Raw genomic sequence first — 25,779 nt, forward strand, 5'->3', positions numbered from 1 at the left:
AAGGTTTCCTGGCCACATTAGCCTGGAGTTACTGTAATGAGTTAGGAAGATTTAGCAGGCCCTGGGGACTTCTCTGTGTGCCTGTCCCTTCCCCATAAAAGAAGAAAAGCCTCATTTGTGGCTTGAAATAGGCCAAGGAGGGCTGAATCCGACCCAGAGGGAGGCTCCCAGGGGCCTGTTCACTCCACTTCCATGCTGACAGAAGAATTTTAGTTAAATGAGACTGCTTTGAGTTTCCTCCCCACAAGACTGTTTAACATCACACACGGGCAAGAGCAGGACGCAGCTGAGGCTACACGTGGAAGTGGGGGCCTCCGTGAGGCCGTGGATGCCATTTAAATCCTGGCTCCATGCAGGTTGACAGCTGCCAAGGAAAACAACTCCACAAACAGGCCCTTTGGCCTGATAAGGGTTCGTTTCGCCCCCTTTGCAGAAAAGGCTTGTGTTGGCAGAGTCTGACGGCAAGGGACAGCCCAGTTTAAATCCCATTAGCCCCAGGATCTGCATCTGCTAAGGAGCAGCATTTTAAGTCAACAGCCCGACCTCAAATGAATGACCTAATATGATGGAGGCACACTTTGTAAATGGAGAGGCCCTGTATTCGGGGTAGTTATTGTCATGGCTCGTATTGTTGTCATTATCGGTTTGGCCATTGTAAAAGAGAGGCGCTGGGGGGACCCGTTGATTTACATAAGGCCAGGATCCCCCCATTCGCTGACATGATACGTTAGATGCCTGTGGCCCATCAGGATGAGGGAGGGGAGGGTAAACGATGCTGTGTTATCATTTCCCAAAGCCTCAGCCACCACCATCAATGCACCACCATCCCTGTGACGAGGCAGGTGGGCACAGAAGCCCAAAGTCAGTCCGTGGGAGACTCAAACACGAAAGAGGAGGTGAGGCGAGGGCTCGTGTTCCTATTTATTTTTATTTTTTTTTTTTATTTTTTTTTTCAATGTTTATTTATTTTTGGGACAGAGAGAGACAGAGCATGAATGGGGGAGGGGCAGAGAGAGAGGGAGACACAGAATCGGAAGCAGGCTCCAGGCTCTGAGCCATCAGCCCAGAGCCCGACGCGGGGCTCGAACTCACGGACCGCGAGATCGTGACCTGGCTGAAGTCGGACGCTTAACCGACTGCGCCACCCAGGCGCCCCTCGTGTTCCTGTTTAAAGTGCGCTTGCTGAGTGCAGGCACGAGAATGCAGAGAAGGACAAGACATAGACGGTCCCATCAAGCTCTCGTGGGAAGTAACACTGCAGTTGTGGATGATGTGTGCCCAGCCAGGGGTTACAGCTAGGACATCTAAGAAGGCTCCACACATGTGACCACTGAGATCCCAAAAGAGGGGGCCCAGTTCAACAGGTGGAGAAGAAGGGAGGGGCATCCAAGCAGAGGGAACAGCATGGGCAAAAGTGCGGGACTGAAAGAGAAGTGGTAGGTTCTGTTAGAGGCAAGTGGGTGGGAGTGATCAGAGTATAAAAGGCAGATGTTGTCCAGATTAGGATGAGAGAAGGCTTGAGTGACAGAGGAGATCTGAAAAAGTAAATTGATTCATAGCAGCAGTATTCATAACAACAGCCAAGCAGTGGAACCCATCCAATGTCCCTCAGCTGATGAACGGATACACAAAACGTGATACATTGTTCAGCAATAAAGAATGTAGGAGAAGTGACAGCAAGAATGAACCTTGAAAATATTACGCTAAGTGTCATCAGCCAGACACAAAAGAGCATGTGTTGTGTGATTCCACTGATAGGAAATGTCCGGAATGAGCGAATCCATCGTGGTTGTCAGGACAGGCCCAGGAGGAAATGAGACTGGTTGGTAATGCGTACGGGGTTTCTCCTGGGCGTGTTAGATATGTTCTAAAATTAGATAGTGGTGATGGTTGCACGCCATTGTGAATATACTAAAAACCACTGAGCTGTATGCTTTAAGTTGATGTGTTTGCATTATGTAAAATAGACCTCAATAAAGCTGTAAACATACATATTTTTTAAATGATGACTTTTAAACACTCGTGCAAAAGGTAGATTGAGATCAGTCACAAAGGGCCTCGAATGGCCTGAATAAAAACGTGGCACTGCACAGCAGAGCACTACTGGAGAAAGATTTTTCCACCTCAGAGAACACTGAAGAACTAAGATTTATTCAGTTCTTGCCATGTGCCAGGCCCCTGCTAGGCCTGTTGCATATAATTTAACCCTCTTCAGAACCCCATGAGGTAGGTAATGTTATCCCCACTTTGCAGATGATGCAACTGAGGCACAGAGAACCTAACTCAATTCAGGTCCCTCAGATCTTAAGCGGCAGGGCTGCTCAGAAGCTGAGGGGGCCCACGTGCAGGGTCCTTGCTCTTAACCACTGCCGTATGTTGGTCACAGACCACTGGAGTCTGAAGGGACTGTGGAGGACAGCCCAGCCCCAGCGCCTCATTTTACAAGTGTCCAAAGATGGGACATAACCAGTCTACAGATGTTTCCGGCACAACTGCTATGGGGTGAGGCAGGTATAGTCCATGTGTCATAAGGCAGAAGACAGTGGTGGAGAAGAGCATGTTCACCACCTAAAATTAAAGCTTTGGGGTGCCTGGGTGGCTCAGTCGGTTAAGCATCCGACATCAGCTCTGGTCATGATCTCATGGTTCATGGGTTCAAGCCCCATGTCGGGCTCCTTGCTGACAGCCTGGAGCCTGCTTCGGATTCTGTCTCTCTCTCTCTCTCTCTCTCTCTCTCTCTCTCTCTCTCTGCTCCTCCCCCGCTCGCACTCTGTTTCTCTCTAAAATAAACATTTTAAAAAAATAAAAATTTTTAAAAAGTATTAAAAGAAAAAAATTAATGGCTTCATGGGAGGTAGTGACAACCAGTTCTACACACCTGGGGGCCTCATTCTAAAGGGACACCAATTTGCAAAGCTCTGGGACTTTGCACACCATTCAGGCCTCCTTAATACATGAACAAAGAACAGCCTGGCTCAGACTGTTCACATCATCAGTGAAACATTGAAACTGTGGACCCCTAATGGCTTCATCCTGGGTCTTGTCGAGCTGTAATGAGGAGCAGGTGGTCCCATGGGAGCCCAGAGTCATCCCCTGGGACTTAAGTAAGAATCCTGTCAAACTGGGCCATGCTTCCAGGGGAACGACCCCTAGCGTAGGTTCCTTAAACTGCCTGTTTGGGGGCAGCCTGATGGCATGGGAGGTGGAAAGACAAGCCGCGACTGCCATCTGTAGATGGAGAACAGAGAATTGTTCAGAATTGTTTAATGTGATACCGGGCATGCACTTGGAACCCAGCAGAATCACAAGGAGACAAATTTCAGCATGCCATAAGGAAAAACATCCAGCCGGGAGAAGCATCCTAAGTGGAACTTCTCCTACAAGGCAGTGATCAAGCGGGAATGGCCACGCTGGGGACAGGTGTCCTAGAGGGGCCGATAGACTGCCCGGCTGTAAGCTGACGGTGTCTGTGTGCTGACACTGACTGATGCTTTGCTCGCTGTGTCCTTTCTTCCAGCTGGTTATGCAGTATCTCTACTACGGTGGCCCAGAGTCACTTCTCATCAAAAACAACGAGATAATGGAGGTAAGGAAACTGTTGTGTCATCGGGTCGGTGGCTCCTCTGTAAACTCAGGTCACTGGCAGGTGTTGGCGGTGGCTGGGGGGACCTGTGTTGGGTTTTCACTTGGGTGCAGGGTTTGGGGTCCTGCCTCCCAAGGGTTTTGCATCATAGCCCCTTCCGGAAGGCCAGGGTGCTCAGTGCACTTGGAATAGCAGCTCTGTGAAATCCACTTTTAATTGGCTTTGGGGTGGGGGGCAGGGGGGGCAGGTAAAGGAAGTTGCCTGTGGAGGCGGAGACTAAGTCTAGGCACAACTAGGGCTCAGATACCGTCATCAGGAGCTACCCTTGTGACTTCTGTCATTGGAAAACATTCCCCAAATCACAGTGCGTCTGTTGATACAGAAGCCAGGAGCATTCCAGCCAGTTGAGGATGACCATCCCCCCTTCCTGAGTCTCCTTGGCTCTCCCCCATCTGCTGTCGACCTCACCGTTAAGCCTGTCTCCCCTCCCTAATCCAGGGGCCTTGTTTCTGCTCCCTTCTGCCCAAAGCCAAGAGTCCCTGCTCTTTCCTAAACCTGGACCCCTTGTTGGTTTTCCTATTCAAAACTAGAAGCTTTGAACGGGAAGCCAAGATTACTCCGATAATCCTGAGCAAAGGAGCCAGGATCCATTCAGGTGTGTGTGGAGTCCAGGGTGCCTGGCTGATTCGAGATGTCGGAGCACTATCAGTCATTCAAAAGGTGACCCCACACAGGGGTTAAAACATGGAGTCGGAACCAAACTTGGTTTAAATCCAGGCTCTGTCCCTTCTGAGCTGTGTGATCTTGGACATGTTAGTTAACCTCTCTCAGCCTCAGTTTCCTTCCCTGGAAATGGGAATAATTATCTATCTCATTGGATTTTTAAGATTGTAAGAGTTCCTATGTTCAATAAGGTGCTTATCCTTCCCATCATACTCTGAGAACCCTTCCATGGTCATCCCCACCCACCCACCCACAGTTACTCTCTTGCCTCTCTGGACCACTCCTTTGACACTTCTCTACCTCAGGACCAAGCTAACATCTGAGAACGCAGGCTCTTCTGTAACATTTATTTTTATTTTAAAATCAAAATAACGAACGTACATGTAAATCATGTAAATAATACAGAAAAGCTGGTCACAAAAAGCAGCTCACCCAGGCTCCCTCATCCCCCGTGTCCCCATCCATTCCCCAAAGGCAATCCCTCTGAACACTTAGGTCCAAGCTACAGCAGTAATGCAAAGGGACAGAGATCTCTGCCCTCATGGACTGAGGGCGACAGGCATGACATCATGTCTGGGGAGAGAAGGGCTCTAAGGAAAACTAAGACAGGGTCAGGAAGACAGACAGTGATGAAGGGAGATGACCTGAGGCGGGGTGGTCTGGGAGGCTTCTCTGAGGGGACATTTGTGTGGACACCTGGGTGAACAGAGGGAGTGAGCCGCGCCGAAATCCATCTTGCTGACTAATGGTGTTCACCCATATTTCTGGACGTAACAACTTCAGGCATTTTTGCTCGACCCCCTGCTAGCATAGATGTGAATCTGGTTCACTTCAAACCCCTCTCCTCTGCCATCTTCCCCCGCAACAGAGTTCGATCACTCTATCTTAGTGGCTAGTGTTTCCTTTGGGCTTTAAAGTGACATTACCAATGCCTATATTCCCAGCCCTTCACCTTGGGACACTTCTGCGGAAGATAAGGATTTTTCCCCATGATTGTCATCCCTTTATTTCCACCTCCCAGCCACTAACGGGCTCTTTTTATGGTTTTTAGCTTCTGTCTGCTGCTAAATTTTTCCAGCTGGAGGCTTTGCAGCGACACTGTGAGATTATCTGCGCAAAGAGCATCAATACCGACAACTGTGTGGATATTTACAACCACGCCAAGGTAATCAGTCCCACTCTGGCTGCCCTGAGCATGCGCCGTGTACTGAAATGGGTCAGGCTTTTCCTTCACAGGCACGGAGTCAAGGCAGAGAGCTGGTGCTGGCCCGCTTGCTCCAGGCTGAGCCACCCCTGCATTCCTCCCACCATCAGCCTCCTGCTCTAGAAAAGATGCCTTTCCTTTTATGTCACCCCTCCCAAATACAACGAAAGCAGGAACTCAGAAGTTCCCAAAGCAAAGTTGTTCTGAGACAGTGCTTCTCAAATGTTAACGTGAACACGAATCATATTGCAGACCCCGACTCAGCAGGTCCAGGGTGGGCCCTGCATTCTGAATTTCTAACAAGCCCCCAGATGAAGCCTCTGCTGCTAGTCTAAGCCACACCTTGAGTAGCAAGTGGTTGTCGAAGAGTGTTCTCCAGTCCAGAAGCATCAGCATCTTTAGGGAATGTGTTAGAAATGTATATTCCAGGGCCCCATTCCAGACCTACTCTGAATCAAAAACTCTGGGGGAGAGACCCACCGCCTATGGCTTCGCAAGCCGTCCAGGTGATTCTGATGCATGCTCAAGGGCAAGAATCACTGTTCTAGAACTCTGTTCCTGGTGCTGGCTGCGCAGTAGAATCATCTGGGCACTCACTTAAAATCCCTATGCTTGGGACCTATCACAGACCAATTAAACTCACCTCTGGTGGTAGAGCCCGGGGAAAGGTGTTTTCCAGAGCTTCCCAAGTGATTTCCAGTGTGACCAAGGTTGAGAACAGGTTACCAGCCCTGGAGACCCCCAAGGAGTTCTCCTGGTCAGGTGGACTAATCAGAATCACCTGGGGAGAGTCCTGAATGTGTTTAGCCCCCCACCCACAATGGTCTCTGCAGTGGAACTTAGGAATCTGTATTTTTAACAAGCTCCCTAGGCTACTGTTGTGACTTCAGTCCTAAGGCCAGTCATGACTCCAATTTTTGGGAACCATTGACCTCATCTCATCCAATCCATTTCGCATGTAGGGATACTGGGACCGACAGAAGTCAAATAATTTGTCCAGGTGCCATTTTATTTTTGTTTCATGTACTCAGGATGGGCAGATTAGCATTTGCTAGGAAGAAACAGTGAAATGAGTTGAGATCAGGAATTTAAAACAAAAAAGTCTTCTTTTGAGTAAGTGGAGCTCAAGAGACATCTCCCACACCTGCTGCTTTGTAGAGTGATCCTGAAAACTCAGGTTGCATTTGAGATGTTTTCGGTCTTATGCCAACATCCAACAAGCCCTTTTAGTGTGCAGGCGCCTGTGCTAAGAGCCATATTACACCTACTTTTTTTTAAAATAATTTATTGTCAAGTTACCTAAAATACAGTGTAGTCTTGACCTCAGGAGTAGATTCCTGTCATTCATCACTTACATACAACACCCAGTGTACATCCCAACAAGTACCCTCCTCAATGCCCCTCACCCATTTTCCCTGCCCCTCCCAATCCCCCACCCCCATCAACCCTCAGTGTGTTGTTCTCTGTATTTAAGAACCTTTTATGGTTTGCCTCCTTCCCTTCCCCTATGGTCTTCTGTTAAGTTTCTCAAATTCTACATATGAGTGAAAACCTATGACATCTGTCTTTTTCTGACTGAATTATTTCACTTAGCATAACAACTTCGAGTTCCATCCACCTTGTTGAAAATGGCAAGATTTCATTCTTTTTCATCACTGAATAATGTTTCATTTTATATATATACCACATCTTCTTTATCCATTCATCAGTTGATGGACATTTGAGCTCCTTCCATAATTTGGCTATTGTTGATAGCGCTGCTATAAACATTGGGGTACATGTGCCACTACAAATCAGCACTCCTGTGTCCTTTGGATAAATTCCTAGTAGTGCTATTGCTAGGTCATAGGGTAGATCTATTTTTAATTTTTTGAGGAAACTCCACACTGTTTTCCAGAGTGGTTGCACCAGTTTACATTCCCATCAACAGTGCAAGAGGGTTCCCCTTTCTCCACATCCTTGGCAACATCTTTCCTGAGTTGTTAATTTTAGCCACTCTGACCGGTGTGGTTTTGATTTGTATCTTCCTGATGATGAGTAGTGTTGAGCATCTTTTCATGTCTGTTGGCCATCTGGATGTCTTTTTTGGAAAAGTGTCTATTCATATCTTCTGCCCATTTCTTCACTGGATTATTTGTTTTTTGGGTGTTGAGTTTGGTAAGTTCTTTATAGATTTTGGATACTAACCCTTTATCTGATATGTTGTGTGCAAACATCTTCTCCCATTCTGTCGGTTGCCTTTTAGTTTTGTTGGTTGTTTCCCTTGCTGTGAAGAAGCGTTTTATTTTGATGAGGTCCCAGTAGTTCATTTTTGCTTTTATTTCCCTTGCCTCCAGAGATGTGTTGAGTAAGAAGTTGCTGCGGCCGAGGTTAAAGAGGTTGTTGCCTGTTTTCTCCTCTAGGATTTTGATGGTTTCCTGCCTCACATTTAGGTCTTTCATCCATTTTGAATTTATTTTTGTGTATTACACCTTCTTTTTTAATGCTCACTACAACCTTTTTAAGTAAATGCTGTCATTAGTCTTATATCATAATAAGAAAACTGAGGCACAGACAGGGGAAGGAACTTGCTTAAGGTCACACAGCTACTGTGGAGATTTATGTATGTGTGTGTGTGGTAAAATGCACATAACATGAAATTTACCATTTTAACCATTTCTAAGCGCACCATTCAGTGGCATAAGCCCGTTCACATTGTTGTAAAATCATCATCACCATCTATCTCCAGAACTTTCTATCTTCCCAAACTGAAACTTTGGGAACCATTTCCCTTCCCCTCAGGCCCTGGGAACCACCACCTAACTTTCTGTCTCTATGAACTTGACTACTCTAGGGACCTTATATAAATGGAATCGTACAGTATTTGCCCTTTGTGACTGGCTTATTTCAGGTAGCACAGTGCCCTCAGGGTTCATCCATGCTGTAGCATGTGTTGGAATTTCATTTCTTTTTAAGACTGAATGATATCTCATTGTCTGGAGAGACCACATCGTGTCTATCCAGTCATCCATCAGTGGACACTTAGGGTGGTTTCCACCCTTTGGCTACTGTGAATAATGTTGCTGTGAACACAGGACAAATATCTGTTCAAGTCTCTGCTTTTAGTTCTTTGGGGTTTGGGGTATATACCCAGATGGGAAAACCTAGATTTGTCTTACTCCAAAGCACAGGCTCTTAACCTTGCTCTCTGGCCTAATAAATGGTTGAAATATTTGCAATAATCATTGATACACAGAAGAGATCTTCTCATTGGCCATCAGTAAATCAAAATCTACACACTACTTACTACACACACACACACACACACACACACACTAGGTGCTTTGGTTAAATGAGGGTTTTACCAAAATCTGGTCTCTCAGGACACAGCACATTTTTTTTTTTTAATCTTTAAACTGAGTACTCTGCAGAAAAGCATCCAGAGACTGCTCTCTACCCAAGAAGAGAGCCTGATTATGAATCTTGTGGTCCTTCCCCCTCTCCTGGCCACAGACACTCCAATTGTCCTGTGAACCCAGCATCCACAAGTGGCTTTGCCATGGCCTGTCATGTTGTCAGCAATCCATTTTAACCACTTCAGGCTCCTTGGCAGGCAGCTTCCGTAGCTATTGTATTTAATAGTGCAGCCTGATGCAAGAGGAGCCCAGGTTGGGAATACATTAGTGCTATGGGCTTTGAATACCTATGGCAGGGAACTGCCCCTTCTGTTTATGTACCTTTGCAGCCAGAGCTCTGCCTTTTACAGACACGAGACTCTGCCTCGGTCTCCCAGGCCACATCCTGGTGTGTTTCCAATGCAAAAGTCTGCCTTTCGTGACATTTGCATAGAAGACAAGGCAAAGCCAGCCAGCCCCTGCCCTTTCCCCGTTCTGTATGCTGTTGCCCCTGTGCTACAGATACTGCAACACCACTAACGAGCACATGCATGTGGATTCTATTTCTGGCAGATCGTACTGCACATCGAGGCGAGTTTAGTAAAAACGGAAAAGAAAAACCAACTCTTGGTTCAGAACCCCAGGAAACACAGGAGTTTACATGCTAATAACAATGTCCCAAATGTCAACAAGACCTTGGCAACATTACCTCTATACTACATCTAACTGTTTGAGACAGCTGTGGAATTTTATACAGATGAGAAGTCCATCCCATAAATGCATGGCTTAACCATCTTTTTTTTTTTTTTTCCTGGTAAATCTGTCCCAAATTATTCAGTCGTAAAAGGGGGCCTTGAAGCTTCTGATTGCCCTTTCAACCTGAGAAAAAGAAGAGGCTGGTTCATCAAATTGAATCTAAGCTAATGCAGTAAGCCCAACCATGCACTGTGCTAGAAAGAACACAGGTTTGCAAAACTAGGGATTCATTCATTAGTGTTTATTGAGCACCCACTATTTACCAGGAACTGTATTCATCAGAATATAATAAAAAATTAGTAAGACATGAGCTCTGCTCTTGCAAAAATTACAGTCTAGGACAGGGGCCAGCAAAGGTTTTCTGTGGAGGGCCAGGTAATATTTTCACACAGGCCATATGGTTGCCATAGTAATGCAAAAGCAGCCATACATGATGCATAAATGATGGGTGTGGTTTTGTTCTAATAAAACTTTATTCACAAAAACAGGTAGCGGGCCAGATTTTGCCCACAGGCCTGTAGTTTGTCAATCGTTGGCGTAGGAGATGAGAGTTCCCACCCCAGTTCTGTCAGTCATTATTTGTGTGGAGGTAGGCAAGGGTCTGATGTATAGTCACCACTGAATAAATATCACCAAATATAAATGTAAGTATTTATTGTACTTGTTGTTCTCCACTTACACTAACTTGTGATGAGTGACATTTATATACAAAGCAAGTGGCCAGGTGTGGTCAAGGGGGGTGCTCTCTGTGTCCACAGAATCAAAGATAGGCGATTCTGAGCCTCAGTTTCCCCACCTGTACAATGAGGGCTTGTACTCTGTGACTCTAATGTCAGGGTTCATGTTGAAAGAATGAAAGCAATCCTAAGATCTCTCCCAACTCCAGGGTACTGTGCAGCTATGGGAACCCTGGGTGGTAACAAGCCCTCTTGCCTGATAAACCTCACCACGTCTTCTAAGTTTCTCAGAGACTGCATAGTTACCTGCTTCCTAAATGCACTGAAGAGCATCGTACCCTCTGAGTCACGCCATTCATTCTGTGGCTGGGGAAACTGAAGCACAGAAAAGTGATTTGACGTACCCAAGGTTGCACGTGGTTTTTATACACACAGTTGCCATTGGCTCAATGAATGGTGTCAGTGAGTTCATGGCCACAAGCTTGGTCCGTTAGCTGGGCTAGGTTCCATAGACACAGTCAGTTCCCTTTTTCCCAGCCTGGCCACCTACTTTGTGCATGAGGGTCACTGGATACCAGTTGGTGAGAAGGAGAGCAATAAATAGTTTACATTTATAATGACAACTAATATTGAGTGAGTGCTGACTCCAATTGACCATTGTTCTGTCACTCCATGCATTATCTCATTTTAATCGCAACAACAGACTGTTGAGTAAGTATTATCATCAACCCCATTTTATGGATAGGAGTTTGGAGGCAAAGAGAGGTTGTATAAATTGCCCGACAGCCAATAGCTTAGTGGTAAATCTGGGGCGGGGAGGGGGGCAGGGCAGGATCTCAGAAGCCAGAAGCCCCTCCCTTAACTACATTCCTAACCTACCTCTCCTAATTGTGACAAACGGCAGAATCATGGTCTGGGATGCAGGTGTCATAATTCTTATTTTGAAAATGATGCACCTAAAGCTGGAGGCCAAGTGGCCCAGCCCTGGTCACATATTGAGGGAGGTGGGCGAGCCCCAACTCAAATCCAGGTGTTCCAGCTCGTTCCACCATAGATAGCCCTGTTAGCACTGCCTCATTATCATTTCCCATCTAACAATTAAGTGCATCTCTGGGTTTTTTTTTTTAATTTTTTTTAACGTTTATTTATTTTTGAGACAGACCATGAACAGGGGAGGGTCAGAGAGAGAGGGAGACACAGAATCTGAAACAGGCTCCAGGCTCTGAGCGGTCAGCACAGAGCCCGATGCGGGGCTCGAACTCACGGACCGCGAGATCATGACCTGAGCTGAAGTCGGACGCCTAACCGACTGAGCCACCCAGGCGCCCCTCTGGTTTATTTTTTTAATGTTTATTTATTTATTTTGAGAGAGCGCGTGGAAGGGGAAGAGAGAGAGGGAAAAAGAATCTCAAGCAGCCTGGCTCTGCACTTTCAGCGGGGCTCAAACTTACAAACCATGAGATCATGACCTGAAGTCACTTCAGTCTGTGACTGAAGCACAGAAAAGTGTCTTCAGCTGAAGTCAAGAGCTTAACCGACAGAGCCACCCAGGTGTTCCACGTCTCTTGTTTAAAGGACAGGATAGTTCAGAAGGATGATTCAGCATTTGGGTAATTTAAATAAATCAACATTTAAAGAAAGCAGTGGGATGTTATCTCAAGGAGCACTTAAGAACTTCTGAGCTTCCAGTTCATTGCCATAGAGGGACTTTGGAAACTGTAGAAAAGATCTGAAGACAGCCAGCGCACATGTCCGCATTTACTTCTGTGCTTCGAACGTGAGTTCCTCCACCACGCGCACATGAGGCTGAATACCTGGCCTCTGATTAATGGTGTCAGAATGGGGGCAGTGTCTTAATGGTTAAGCACACAGCCTTAAGGATTCAGTTCCTGGTTCTGCCCTTGACACGCTGTGTGACTTTTTGTAACCTACACTCTTGTCTGTTCCCTCATCTGTAAATTGGAGGTGGTAATCTGCCTTCCTTCAGGGAAGTTGAAGATTAAAGGAGATGATGTACTTGAAGTGCCTACTAAGGTGCCTGGCACATTGTAAGCCCCCAGTAAATGTTCACTGTTAGTTCATTACTCCGAGAGTTAACTGCTCACTCATACATCCAACAAACAACTTACCAAGTGTCTACCATCTGTCAAGCCCTCTGCTTCGGCTTATAAAGGTGAGCTAGGTCAACGTAATCCCTTCCTTATCGGCTCAGTCTGTGAGGAACCCCATCTCTAGATCAGTGTCTCAGCCTCAGCACTGCCAGCTTGAGCCACAGGATTCTCTGCTGCAGGGTCTGTCCTGTGCATCGTGGCATGTTAGCATCCCTGGCTTCCACCCACTAGATGCCAGTAGTACACACATCACCGCCACCACCCAGTCGTGACAATCAGATCCTCTCCACACTTTTCCAAACGTCCCCTGGGCAAAAATCACCCCTGGTTGAGAACCACTGCTCTAAATACAGAGAATTGGTAGTCAGTGCCCACTCGGGGTTGCTGTGACAGTCAAACAGGTTAATAATACTCCAAGAGCATAGAGCTGTGTCTGCAACTCCATTCATGTCCCAGTTGTCTACAGCCACAACAAAGAACCGTAGAACCCAGGGGATAAAACAGTAAACCTTCTTCGGCACATGAGTCGACGGGACAGCTGGAAGTTTCTTCTGGTCTCCATGGGCCTTGCTTCTGACGTCAGCTGTCTGGTCAGCTGTGCTTGGCTTTGTTGACCGTGGCTGGACCCTGTCACTCTCTCTTCTCAGTTTCATGGAGCCGCTAACCCTCCAAGCAGGCTCATCAGGGCTTTTGCGCCCGTGACAGAGGCAGGTTTCTGAGCAAGAGTGCAGAAGCACAGACATGGCCACTTGAAGGTAGCTCAGAATCAGCAACTGTGGCTTCTGCCGTGTTCTGTTGGCCTGAGCAAGTCACAAGGCCAAGCAGTGAAGAAATGGACTCCAACCCTCTCATGAGAGAAGTTGCCAAGTCTTGTCCCATGAGGGTGAATACAGCAAAGCCTAGAGAATCAGGGCCATTTTTATAGTCAATCTGCCTTAATAGGTGTTCACCATTATTAGCTGTGCAGGCAGCCAGGTGCATTTCAGAAACATAACCGTCTCCTGCTTCCTCTTGCCCTCCACAGTTTCTTGGAGTCACAGAGCTTTCCGCGTATTGCGAAGGCTACTTTCTCAAAAACATGATGGTCCTCATCGAAAACGAAGCGTTCAAGCAGCTCCTCTATGACAAAAATGGTGAAGGGACGGGCCAGGATGTGCTCCAGGACTTACAGAGGACGTTGGCCATCAGGATTCAGTCAATCCACTTGTCATCCTCCAAAGGTTCTGTTGTATGAAACGTCCAGCGCAGGGAACAGTCCCCTGGGGACTTTCCAGTTCTGCTGCTGCACTGGCTTCACACAAACACATACAAAGTTCACCTGGCATCTGTTTTTGGCTAGGCCAAGGAGCTGCCTCTCCTGCCCGAGCTTTTCTTGAATAAGCAATTCCAGCTCCTGTGTGTTCCTATTGAGAAACAAAGGACATTCCACTGGTCTGCAGATCAGATCTGCAGTGGGGTCCAGGGCTTGAAGGTCAACATGGGACAGCCAAGCCAACCCCATCCGAAAGCACCCCTGGGGCACTTGAACGCCCGTTGCCGGGACCACTGTTAAATGGATGAATTGAGGAGTAAAGGTCATTCGGGTTGCAGGTGGACAGTTGGAGAACTGAACTGTTCCGACCCCAGAGAGTGTTGTGCTCACATCAAGGACCTTAGTAGCTACAGCTCAGCGAGAGTCACCCGTGGTAGCAAATTGGTGAGACTGTTACCAATAATGAAGAAATAATTTGGCAAATTTTTAGGGGTGGGAACTTTTTAAAATGTTCATAAAAAAACACAAAACAAAAACAGGGCAGCCTTGTAGTTTAAAAATCTATTTCTAAAAGCGCAACAGTTCATTTTCAATTGAATCGTGTTTAGGGATCTGTGTTTTGAGTTTTGGTTTTTTAAAAAAAAAACAGTAAGTCGCAGGTCTATACCGTATAAACATGCATCTGACAAGATACTGCTGATATTCTATACAAAGTGAAATAATAATCTTGCCTTAGTGATCATGGTTACACAAAAGAGGTGCACTGCCAATAATTATCTCTAACTCAATAGCTGAAAACAACTTGCATGCTAATTGTGATTTCGGGGTGACAGTAAAACAGCCCCACGTAACAAACATGCATCTGCATGGGCCCGAGCCAGTGAAACATTATGTTTGTGCTTCATTTTTGCCAAGGTAAAAATGTTTCATCACTTCTTGCTAAAAATCCATTCGGTGAAACTGTAACATATTCCTTTCCTTTAACAATGATTCTGGGATGCTTTAGCAGAAATGTGTTCATAGATGATGCTGATCAGGGGCGGGAGGGGCGCGCACGTCCAAGAATTTACTATGAATCCCAAAGTTTTCTCTGTACTCTCAAAAGATGTTAATAGTTTGCTACTAGCCAGAGAATATGACTATGTTAGATTATTTTTAAAGATGAAATATGTATGATAGGAAGGATTCTTTCTGTTTTCTGAGAATGTACAGTATAGGGTTATCTCTGATGAAAGTTCCTATCGACAGGGTTCCGTTTTCTCTGCCATATATTATAAGCAAAAGAGATTGGTGAAGTGCCACAATATTCCAAATAGTTTTTCAGTTGCTGCCTTTTTCTCTTGTCCTTTCCTTGGAAACCTAGATAGAAACGAGAATGACTTTTGCCCTTTGGGGTTGGCAAAGTTTCTTTGGTAACCCTATTTCCTAGCATGCCTTTGGGAAGTTGCGCACAGACCCCAGATTCTAAAAGAGCTGCTGTCATGCTCCCTGAGCCACTGTTCACAGGACTGAGGCCAGGTTACATGGGTGTGATCCCTGGAGCAGCTCCTGGGCCGCATCTGCCTCCAACATCGGCTCTCACGTGATTTGGATACATGAGGCCTCTCTTCAACTTGGTCATTTGCAAACCACCGCAGGCCCTACGATCAAATGAAGAAGGGAGAAAAAAAGAAAGGAAAAAAACTGCCTGCAGAGGAGTCCAAGTTACAGATGCACACAGCACGTGCGTGAGTCTCTGCTGCCTCCTGCCTCCTCTGTGTCCTCAGAAATGCTGCGTGATGTTCCCTTCACCACGACTGACCTCCCCCTGTGAATGTCTAGTGCTAGTTTGGGGCCTCTGGGCTTCGATTTGTGCAGCGGCCAGTCCTGACAGGCTTCTGTTCTAGTTTGGTGTGCTTTCTCTGTCATTAAATGATTTTCCCAAGCCGTGCATCGTGTGTATGGTACGAGTGAGCTCTTTACCCAACAGGGGGAGCCTGAGAACTTCGTTCAGTTAAAAGATTGGAAAAGGTGGCCGTGCAGAAAAAGTCGAGGAAAATGGAGGTACAAGGTAAAAGGTAGGGGCCACCACCTGTCCACTCCGTCAACCAGGGGTTGGCTGTGCAGGCTCGAGTCCCCTGGGTCTGCATATACCTCCGGGTGCCACCCTTGGAGGACCTGACAGGTGTCACCACTTTGCCTAATGCAGAGAGCTAATTCGCCTGCAGAGCGTGGAGTTCTTTCTGGCTGCCATTTGTGTGCCACGATGAAGCTTTGTGGGGGTGGGAAGATGGAGAAAAACGAGTTCTGCCCACATGGTTTGGCTCCCATCAAGGGCCAGCATGACCTGATGCTTGTGGATGGTGGCGGCATTCTGGGGTGGGGGTCACAGCAGGGCAAGCGGCTCTCCCCTTGGGTATCGTCATCACTGAGGTTAAACCAAGTCCCCACCTGATCCACTCTGGCTCCTTGCCCAGCCTGGGCCCCGCTCAGGTCTGGGTGGAGATGAATCCCCCTGGATCATCCACTAGGACTACAGGAAGCTGGGGTGGGGACACCTGGGCCAGTGAGGCCCGGTAGACAACTGACATCACGAGCCCCTCCCCAAAATGCCCAGCCCTGCTTAGCAGCCAAGTTCCGTTTCTTCTTTAAGAAACAACCAAAGCATCCGTGTGCCAGGGGCCAGAACTCTGAGGCCGGGAGAACAGAAGGTCGATTTATTTTTGTGCATCCTGTGTAGCCTCAGGGTGAGTACGTCATTTGATTTATTCCTTTTGCAAAGATAAAGCGTGTGCTGCCACGTTTGTCTTTTACTTGTCGATGGGCAGCGTTGTCACTTGGTCTTCAGTGAAGCCTGTCGCATCTGAGGCCCTTAGCATCTTGGGGGGAGACAGGAGCCAGCCGCAAAGCTCCTTCTGCTTCCATTACAATGAGGAACTGGAAGGAGGGTGGTCGAGCAGCCGCTTGAATAAACACAAGGGCCTCGACTTGGCTTCTGCCCCCAATGCGCACACGTGTAATTCGTTTTCTCTGTACTGTATTTAAATGTCACCCATGCACCCAAAATGGGGGAACAAGGTGGGAGCGCCCATCATAGGAGGCAGAAGCTGGAAGACCGCGTAGGCATACCTCAGGGTCCAGTTAGAAGAAGGGCTTCTAAGATCTCCGCCCCTGAGAGTCTGTAGTTCTGGGATCTGTTTCTCCTGCTCACGTTGTTTGTTCCCGTGAAACCCGAGGCAAAAAGTGTTACTCCAGCCAGGCGTCATCTCATCCAGGGTTGTGTTACCAAGGCTCTGTGGCTGAGCAGTGTTTCACTAACCTCCGGCAGCGTGCGCTGGCAGGATGGATAATCGGGTCAGCGTCCCAGACAGCAGTTTGAGAAAAACTTTTATTTCACCGGCCCTGGGTTCCCTGTCTTCTTTAAATTCAGCGCTCGCTCCCTCCTCCCCTCGCCTTGCCAGTCGCTAGCTTGTGTCCCAGGTGGACAGGCACGGAAGTATCCGCTTCCCACCACTTCTGACTCCCTTTCCGACCAGCCCTACCAGACACCCTTTCCAAGACCGTTTCCTGGGCTTCTTGGCGTGAGGGTTCAAGTCAGGGAGATACTCACCACTGCCAGGCTTCAGGCTCCGATGCAAGTCTGGAAACTTTCACATAACGAAGCCAGTACAGCCCCTGACTGGAACCGAGATATTGGATGAGTCACTCCATCTAGTTGTTGTTCTTCTCTTTTGAAAAATTGGTTTCAGGGCACCTGGCTGGCTCAGTCAGTTAAGCGTTAAGCATCCAACTCTTACTTTCGGCTCAGGTCATGATCTCACAGTTCGTGAGTTCGAGCGCCATGTCGGGCTCAGTACTGAGCGTGGATTCTGCTTGGGATTCTCTCTCCTTCTCTCTCTACCCCTCCACCCACATTTCTTTCTCTAAAATATTTAAAAAAGGGTCATTGGAAAGATTAAGCGAGACAGTTTGCACAGGTCCTACACAGTTAGTAGCAGAGAAAGTAATTCCCAAACTTCTAAAACTAAGCAGAGGGAAGGAGAAACTGATGATTCACACAAGGAAGGGAAGGTTAACAATTTTGCCCTTTGTTTCTAGAACTTTCTACTGTAGCCATTCTGCAGCAACCCACGGAGGTGGGTGATCTCTAGGGTTGTGGTACTTAGTCCAGGGGATATGGAGAAATTCCCCCCAAAACAGCTCGATTGCAATCCTACTTCCTAGCATGGTGCCTCACACAAAGTGAGTGATCAAGAAATGTTTAAGTCAATGGAAGCCAAGTTCAACTTGATTTCTTTCATATAAGTACTATAAATATTTCACACAAAATATTTTCATGTAAACACTAAATGTTAGTACTAAAAATACTTTCACGTTATTACTATATTTGTTAAATATTAGGATTGTGGGGATTCTCTCTCCTCAAACTCCTCATCTACTCAGAAACGTGAGACTTACATTTCTGTGACTCATATGGCATGAGTCCAAGGCTGTCCCACAAATGACCGAGCAGCGACAGACCCACTGGCCCAACTCTCAGTCCAGGGCTGGGGACCCTGGCTCTTTGAAGAGAAGGTAGGTAGCCACAAATCCCCAAAGGAAATCAATACCGAATGTCAACTCCAGAAAAATCTGGGGTCGCTGTCCTCATCAAACCAGCAGCCAGCCCACATCCTTTCCTGCCACTTGAGTGTGTGGACACTCCTCTCCTACCCTTCCACCCAGAAATCCCCCTGGTGAAACTTCATCCTCCCAACCTGACCAATGCCTTGAATAAAGCAGCAGGTGCCTTCGGACAGGACCATTGGGAAGCTGGTACGATGCCTATTTTTTCACCCCCTTTAAAAATAACCCCGCAGATTTTAAACTTCCTGCTTGGTAGGAAAAAATAGAATTTGTACTCAGCAATCACGTTGCACATTAGTTCCCATTACTGATGAGGCAGTGGGATAACAAGTGCCCTATGAAAGGACGTGCCTCCAAGTTTAGCTCCGAATATGAAAAGACAATCTGTCTGCGTGAATAGGCAATTAAAAGAGATGCCCTGATGCCGTTGATGCGTTCTTTGGATGTTGCTGTTCAGAGTTAACCTCGGATGAGTTCTGAATTTTAATGCCACCTCGAACCTCTGGGATGAAGAGTTGCCGGGGGAGAGGGGGGTGGTGGTATGAAGGGGCTCTGCACTGGGCAGCGGATACTGCCCTTGGTCCTGTTGCTGCCATTGGCTACTTGGTGACCTTGGACAGGCCTCTTCTCCACTCTGCACCTGTCTCTTCAACTCTAAATGAAAGTCTTTCCGAGCTGATGTTCTGTGAGCCTAGACTGGACATGTCACACTTTTCTTGCTACGCTCACGTATCAGAACCTTGTGGTAACACCATTTAGGGTGATAAAACATTCCAGATGGCATCCAGGAGGACTTAGGAAAAGGGAGCTAGTGTACAATGTCTTTGGGGTAAAAAAAAAAAAAAAAAAAACAAGAAACCCAGTAAAAGCCTTACGACAAGGCTCCAAGGATGTTTTATTACGAGGATGCATCTCACCAAATCATAGCCCCAAGACCACCGTCTTCTTTGTGTTTTGTTCTTTTCACTTTTTGTTTTTAAATAATGACAGATTCACAGGAAGTTGCAAAGATAGTACAGAGAAGTCCTTGTACGCTTCACCCACTCCCCGTCAATGATTGCATCTTAAGGATCTCTGGTACAATATCGAAACCAGGAGCTCGACATTGTCAACAACGCATGTGTCCAGTTCGATGCCATTCTATCACATGTATAAATCCATTTTACCACCACCACAATCACTGTTCTACACCACAAAGGTGTCCCTGTGCTACCCCTTCCTAGTCACACCCACCCCCTTCCTGCTCCCATACAACCCAGCCCCTGGCAGCCACACAGATCTGAGCTCCACCTCTATAGTTCTGTCAATTTGAGAATGTCCTATAAATGGAACTGTAGAGTAAGTGGCTTTCTTCACTCAGCACAATGCCCTTGAGATCCGTCCAAGGATGCTGGTGCGTGTATCACGGGTCTGTTCCTTTTTATTGCTGAGTAGTATTCCCCAGTGTCTCCTCTCCTTTTAATGAAATGCATGTGCATGTCAGGAAGTATGGCAGCGAGACAGCTTGGCTCTGGCAGCTGATTCTCCACCCATAGCTCCCAGAAGACAGTGACGTCTCCGGAGAGCTGGACAGGACTTTCTTATCCTGCAGCATCCGGGTGCGACCGTTCTGTGCTGTTAGTCCAGCACTTCGGTGTCAGTGATGGATCACGGAGGACCACTGCTCTCACTTGGTCTAAATGGTCTTTCAGCTGTGCAGTGAGGTCCTTCTACCACTGACTGGCTTTTCCAAACATCTCACGGATGGTGTAGGGAAGTGCTTCTCAGACTCACTCTATATGCGCATCATTGGGGATCTGGTTGAAATGCAGGTTCTGATTAAGTAGGGCTGGGTCAGGCTTGTGCTTCCACATTCCCAATAAGCATCTAGGCAGTGCTCATGATGCCCATCCAGGGACCACCCTTCCCACAGCAAAGGTGTCAAGGATGGAAGTCACAGATTCATCTCCAATCCTTTCTGCTGCCAGAATTCACCTGTGGCTCTCATCTTGTCACCTGCCTCTTTGGAATCTCAACCTTGTGGGTTGTTATGAGCCTTTCCTTTCATCCCAGACCATGAAGACATTTTAGGAATACATCTGGGGGGAGGGCACCTGGGTGACTCAGTCGGTTGAGCATCCGACTTCAGCTCAGGTCATGATCTCACAGTTCATGGATTCGAGCCCCCCATCAGGCTCTGTACTGACTGACAGCTTGGAGCCTGGAGCCTGCTTCGGATTCTGTCTCCCTCTCTCTCTGCCCCTCCCCTGCTCATGCTTGCTCTCTCTCACTCTCTTTCTCAAAAATAAACATGACAAAACTTTTAAAATAAATAAGGAATACATCTGGGGAAATCATTTCAAGTTATATTTCCCTAGGTGGAGTGTTTATTATTCACACAAGCCTAAGGAATTATTCACACACTCCACCTTCACTTTTCCTGGTCTGCTTTTAGTCCAGATCAAATGTATTTATTTCACGGGTGTTTACTGATGGCCTAGCATACATGTGGGACCCGCCTCCCTGCTATGACTTAAAGCACCCAACCTCTCCCGCTTTGGTTTTCATTTTCCCTACTGTGTTGGCCAGAGAAGCAAAGAAGAAAACTCTTGTTTATTGTAAGACTGTTTTTACGAGACTTCTTTCTGCACTCCCAAAGGCCTCCTGAGAGTGGCAGGGACACACAGGAGGATCAAGAAGGGACAATCAAAGACAGCTGTCTCTTCCACCTTCACGAAAATTACCTTGATGGTGGAATGGGCTGAGTGAAGCATCTGGTTCGAAATGGCTGCTGGGTGACCTTGAGACTTGTCTGTCGTTTGCTGTGGGGAATGAGTGGGTGGCAAGAAGAAAGAGGGGCAGATTTTATCCATAATTACTCTTTCCTTGTCAAGGGAATGACTGCATTTCCAGTACTTCAAAGGAGTCACCCTCACACATTAAATATTGTTGGGGGACGTTCAGACATTGTTTTCTGTTGAACAAATAATAAGAAAATAATAAGAAAGTACATAAAGTCTTTTTTTTCTAGAAATTCCTTAGACCAGGGAATGAATCTGTCTGTACTCCTGACATGTGAGGGTTTCAACTGACCAGGGAGTTTAATGAAAATCAGCTATGTGATATCATTGCTTACAAGAGCTCATTTAGCTATAGACTACATTAATAGGAGCATGATCACTAGAATAAGGAGGTGATGGTGCTCCTCTCTGCACTGCAGAGATCCCTCCTGGAGTGGTACATTCGGTTTAGGGCCTGTATGAGTCAGGGTTCCCAGCAGCAAGCAACTCTGGCTAATTTAAGAAGAAAGGGGATTTATACAAAGATATTAGACAACTCATACAATTGTCGATGGGCTAGAGAAATCATGTTAAAGGCAGAGCTTTAGCTGGTTAAGCATCTGACTCTTGATTTCTGCTCAGGTCATGATCTCATGGTTCGTGAGATGGGGTCCTGATCAGGCTCCACGCTAACAGTGTGGAGCTTGCCTGGGATTCTCTCTCTCCCTCTCTTTCTGCCCCTCCCCCGCTCAGGATCTCTTGATCTCTCTCTCTCAAAATAAAGAAACTTAGAAAAAAAAAAAACTCAAATAAAGGCAGCGCTGTTAGGAGTAACTTACAAGCCATGACACAGGAAAGGCCTGATAAAGTCACTGCTGCCACCAAATGCTACGAAAGCAGAAATCCATGATGGCAGCTCCACAGTGACCAGGAACTTGATTCCCGTGACTGCTCCTGCCACAAGCACCAACACCATTCCTGCCTCAGGAATTCAACCTGCCACAAAGAGCGATGCCTCCACCTCCACTTGCACCACGAAGTGGAAGCTTCCATTCCTTCACCGTGCCCGCTTCTCAGAGTTTCTTCATTCCAGTACATCCGATTGGCAGAACCTCAGTCACGTGACTGTGCTTAGCTGTGGGCGTGGCTGGGGGCTTCGGTTCTTATTGTTGCATTAGGGAGACAGGACAAACACCACAGCATTCCTATGGAGAAAGAGGAGGGGTAGCCATGAACTCGATAGATGTCCCCTACACTTGATGAAGGTCACTGACTCATCAGAAAATAACCAGAGAGGTTTTGTAGATAAGAATTAGCCTCACTCAGTATGGCTGCAGAGATTAGAGCTGTTCTAATGATGCACTCTTCGATTCAGACTTCATCAAAGCATAAATAAGAACGTTTAAAAGTCAGAGCAAAGCCTTCCAAAGGTGGAATGAGATGACACAGGGGTAGTGAGTTCCCCACCACAGGAAGCATTCAATAAAAACACTGGCCATGGGGCGCCTGGGTGGCGCAGTCGGTTAAGCGTCGGACTTCAGCCAGGTCACGATCTCGCAGTCGGTGGGTTCGAGCCCCGCATCAGGCTCTGGGCTGATGGCTCAGAGCCTGGAGCCTGTTTCCGATTCTGTGTCTCCTTCTCTCTCTGCCCCTCCCCCGTTCATGCTCTGTCTCTCTCTGTCCCAAAAATAAATAAACGTTGAAAAAAAAATTAAAAAAAAAAAAAACACTGGCCAACCACTTGATAGAGATTCAAGCAATAAATGCGGGGGTGGGGGGTAGAATTTAAAGGTCCTTACAACTCAGATATTGTCATTATCAGTTCTCTCCCTCTGATATTAATCCATCTATTTGGCCTCAGAAAACCAATCAATCTTGATATAGAATTTGTGATCACCTCCTTACGTAGAATTCGTGATGACCTCCCTGCCTTCATTTTTTGCCAGTGCTGCATTTTATTAAAGCCTGCCACCCCATTTATCCTCATCATGTTAGTGAGATAGCTGATCAATTCACTACTCTTACTTATCGAATACAGGAGGAAGAGAAATGGTCTACAAAACCTCACCAGCTGGGGGAGAGAAAAAGTAGCTAGGAGCAATTCAGGTACTGAAAAATGGGACTTCTTTTTATAAAGGCAAAAAAAAAAAATGGATTTCAGTAAAGCAATCAAGTTAGGGAAGGGCCATTTCTGACAGTAGAATGAAACCCAGGTATGTGAAATTGCACATGTCAACCCTGCATCCGTTGTGCGTTTTTTAAACCAGACTCGACAGAGAAAAACCGTGAGTCATGCACCAGTTTGGCCACAGGTGCCTGGTGAGTGAGCCCCTCCCTTCCAGCCTCCGTCTTCCCTCCTATAGAATGGGGATGTCACTGCGTTGCCACAGCAGGTGGGAGAGAGGAGGCGTGGTTGAAGCCATGTGAGAGGGAGGGCTGTGTCAAAACGCAGCACACCTTGTTCTCCAGGCAGGGAGAAGCAGGAGGGAAGCTGGGTTTGCTCCTGCCCTGGGGCGACTGCCACCAGTCTCAAGGCTGATTGGCTTACCCCACCTCAGCCTTACCGGCAGCCTCAGCTCCCCGGAGGCCAGCAGAGGTTCTGTCAGCATCCTGCCCACGGCAGCCTAACAGCTCCCCTTCTACCACACTAGGGTCCAGTTTAATTCATGACGCTCCCTTGACAGTCTCACTCCCTGCAGCCCCCAGGGACCCCAGCCCTTTGTTCATCTCCTGCTCTGAGCTCTCCAGTAGGGAATTCTACTAGGTGACTGTCAGCCGGCTGCCACATCTCATCCCAGAGGCCATGGAAACAGTGCCGAGCATCACACCTCTGTGTGCTGCTTCGAGATGCTTCTCTGACTGAAATGTCATTTCCAGTCCCTCTTTTACATCGATGAGTGCAGAACTTGGCAGGGAAGGACAGGGTCGGCTTTAGAGAATGATATCTTGACAGACGAAGGCCCGCCACAGCTCAATCCCGTACATACCTGCTGTGGAAAGACCTGCAGTGTATACAAATAGGAAAACAAGTAAAATCCAACATTGCTCTGACTCAGACATCACAGAACTAACGTTTATTGAGCATCTATCATGTGGTAGCCACTGTACCCAGTGCTTTGTATGCATTATTATCTCCATCCTCTTCTATGATAGGGATTTGTATTCCCATTTTACAGATAGGGAAGCTGAGGTGCAGACGGCAAGGCGAAACGTAAATGCAGTGCTGAGATTGAGTGCAGACTGTGTTAGCTTGACTAATGAGCAAGCTCTAACCCTTCACCGTCCTCTTTGTTTAAAATGCCTCCTTTTGGGACACCTGGCTGGCTCCGTCCAAGGAGCATGTGAATCCTGATCTCAGGGTTGTGGGTTCGAATCCCACATTGGGTGTAGAGATTGCTTAAAAATAAAATCTGAAAAAGGAAGACAAGAATTTTAATTAAAAAAACAAATAAAATGCTTCCTTTCCAGGGAGGTGGGGGAATGAAATGCTTTTCTCCTCTCTGCTGGTTTAAAAAAAAAAAATGACCATTCAAACACATATTCAGAAGAGGAAGAAAAAGCTTTCCGGGCTCAGGGGAAGGTTAATCGTGCGCATCCGTGGTGAGCTGTTATGCCAAGGTCAGCTTCCTCCACATGCAGTTTTGTGTGTGCGTGAGTTTTGTTTGGGCGAGACAGGGGTGTTGAGTGGTATAAAAGTTCAGTTCAGATGGGCCAATATTTAATGGGTCTTGACTGTCACTGGGGACAGAGGTAACTGGGTCCCTCGAAGTGCTCCCTGACACACAGACACAGCCTGGGGACAGACTTGCTGCCAGGCCGACTCCCGGTGTGAAGTGACCACCACCCCTACCACCACCCCCACACCTCTTTGGCAAATGGGCCGTGATTGTCAAGGTCATGCTCAGTGAGGCCATGAGTCAGACAGGAGACACGTTTGGTCCATCGCGCCTCTGAGTCCATATGTTTCCTGTCTCAGGTTTTTCGCTTTTATGGGGCCAAGTTCCCACCAGCCTGGGTCCCTCAGTTTTGCTGATAAGTAGAGACAGCATCAGGGGGAGGTTTCCTAATGGCTGAGTTCGCCCGCAAACAGCAGCTCAGTGATGGGCATCACTGAACCAGGGACACACACACCTAGGAGGCATCTCCTGGCCTCCCAGATCCGTGCTCTGTCAACCCGGGATGCAGGGAGCAGCATTAACACAACCACAGGGAATAATCTGAATGTGGGAGGTTTGGGTTTTAGTCCCTTGTTAGAGCTGAGAAGGACCTCAAACACTCAACAAATTCATAGAGCATTTTTTTAAATTTATTTATTTTGAGAGAGCACGCACGTGCTCACATGCATGTGAGCAGGGGAGGGGCAGAGAGAGGGAGAGAGAATCCCAAGCAAGCTCTGCCCTATCAGCACAGAGCCCTGCGCGGGGCTCGAACTCATGGACCATGAGATCATGACCTGAGCTGAAACCAAGAGTCGGATGTTTAACCAACTGAGCCACCCAGACGCCCCCATCCAGCTTTTTAAAAGAAGAAAGGCCCCCAGAGCCTGCAAAGCGAGGCCTCCCTCGTTCGCTCCTGAGGGGGAAGAAGGTGAACCCCGTGGCCTCTGCCTGCAGTGCATGGACCCGGCTTCTTCTAGTGGCCTCCCCACAGAGGACAAGATGTTCGTTTGCTTTCTCCCGCCACGGTGCTAGAGAAACAAATTTCACTTTCAGCTGCAACCTTCCAGAAGCACAAA

General features: G+C 47.3%; 1 protein-coding gene across 1 annotated transcript in view; it reads left to right on the forward strand.

Annotated features, from left to right (window-relative positions):
- ABTB3 (ankyrin repeat and BTB domain containing 3) overlaps nt 1–15,604 on the forward strand; it is a 315,600-nt gene extending 299,996 nt beyond the window's left edge. Inside the window, exons 15-17 of the mRNA XM_047066948.1 lie at nt 3,518–3,586; nt 5,358–5,471; nt 13,453–15,604. Of these exons, the coding sequence (XP_046922904.1) occupies nt 3,518–3,586; nt 5,358–5,471; nt 13,453–13,662 (393 nt within the window). The 3' untranslated portion in view covers nt 13,663–15,604. The remainder of the gene's footprint in view (nt 1–3,517; nt 3,587–5,357; nt 5,472–13,452) is intronic.
- Nucleotides 15,605–25,779: the final 10,175 nt, after the last annotated feature.

Source organism: Lynx rufus, unplaced genomic scaffold (genome assembly GCF_022079265.1).
Source record: "Lynx rufus isolate CCGP_SWC_20201006 ecotype Redwood Valley unplaced genomic scaffold, mLynRuf1.p SCAF_7, whole genome shotgun sequence".
NCBI lineage: Eukaryota > Metazoa > Chordata > Mammalia > Carnivora > Felidae > Lynx > Lynx rufus.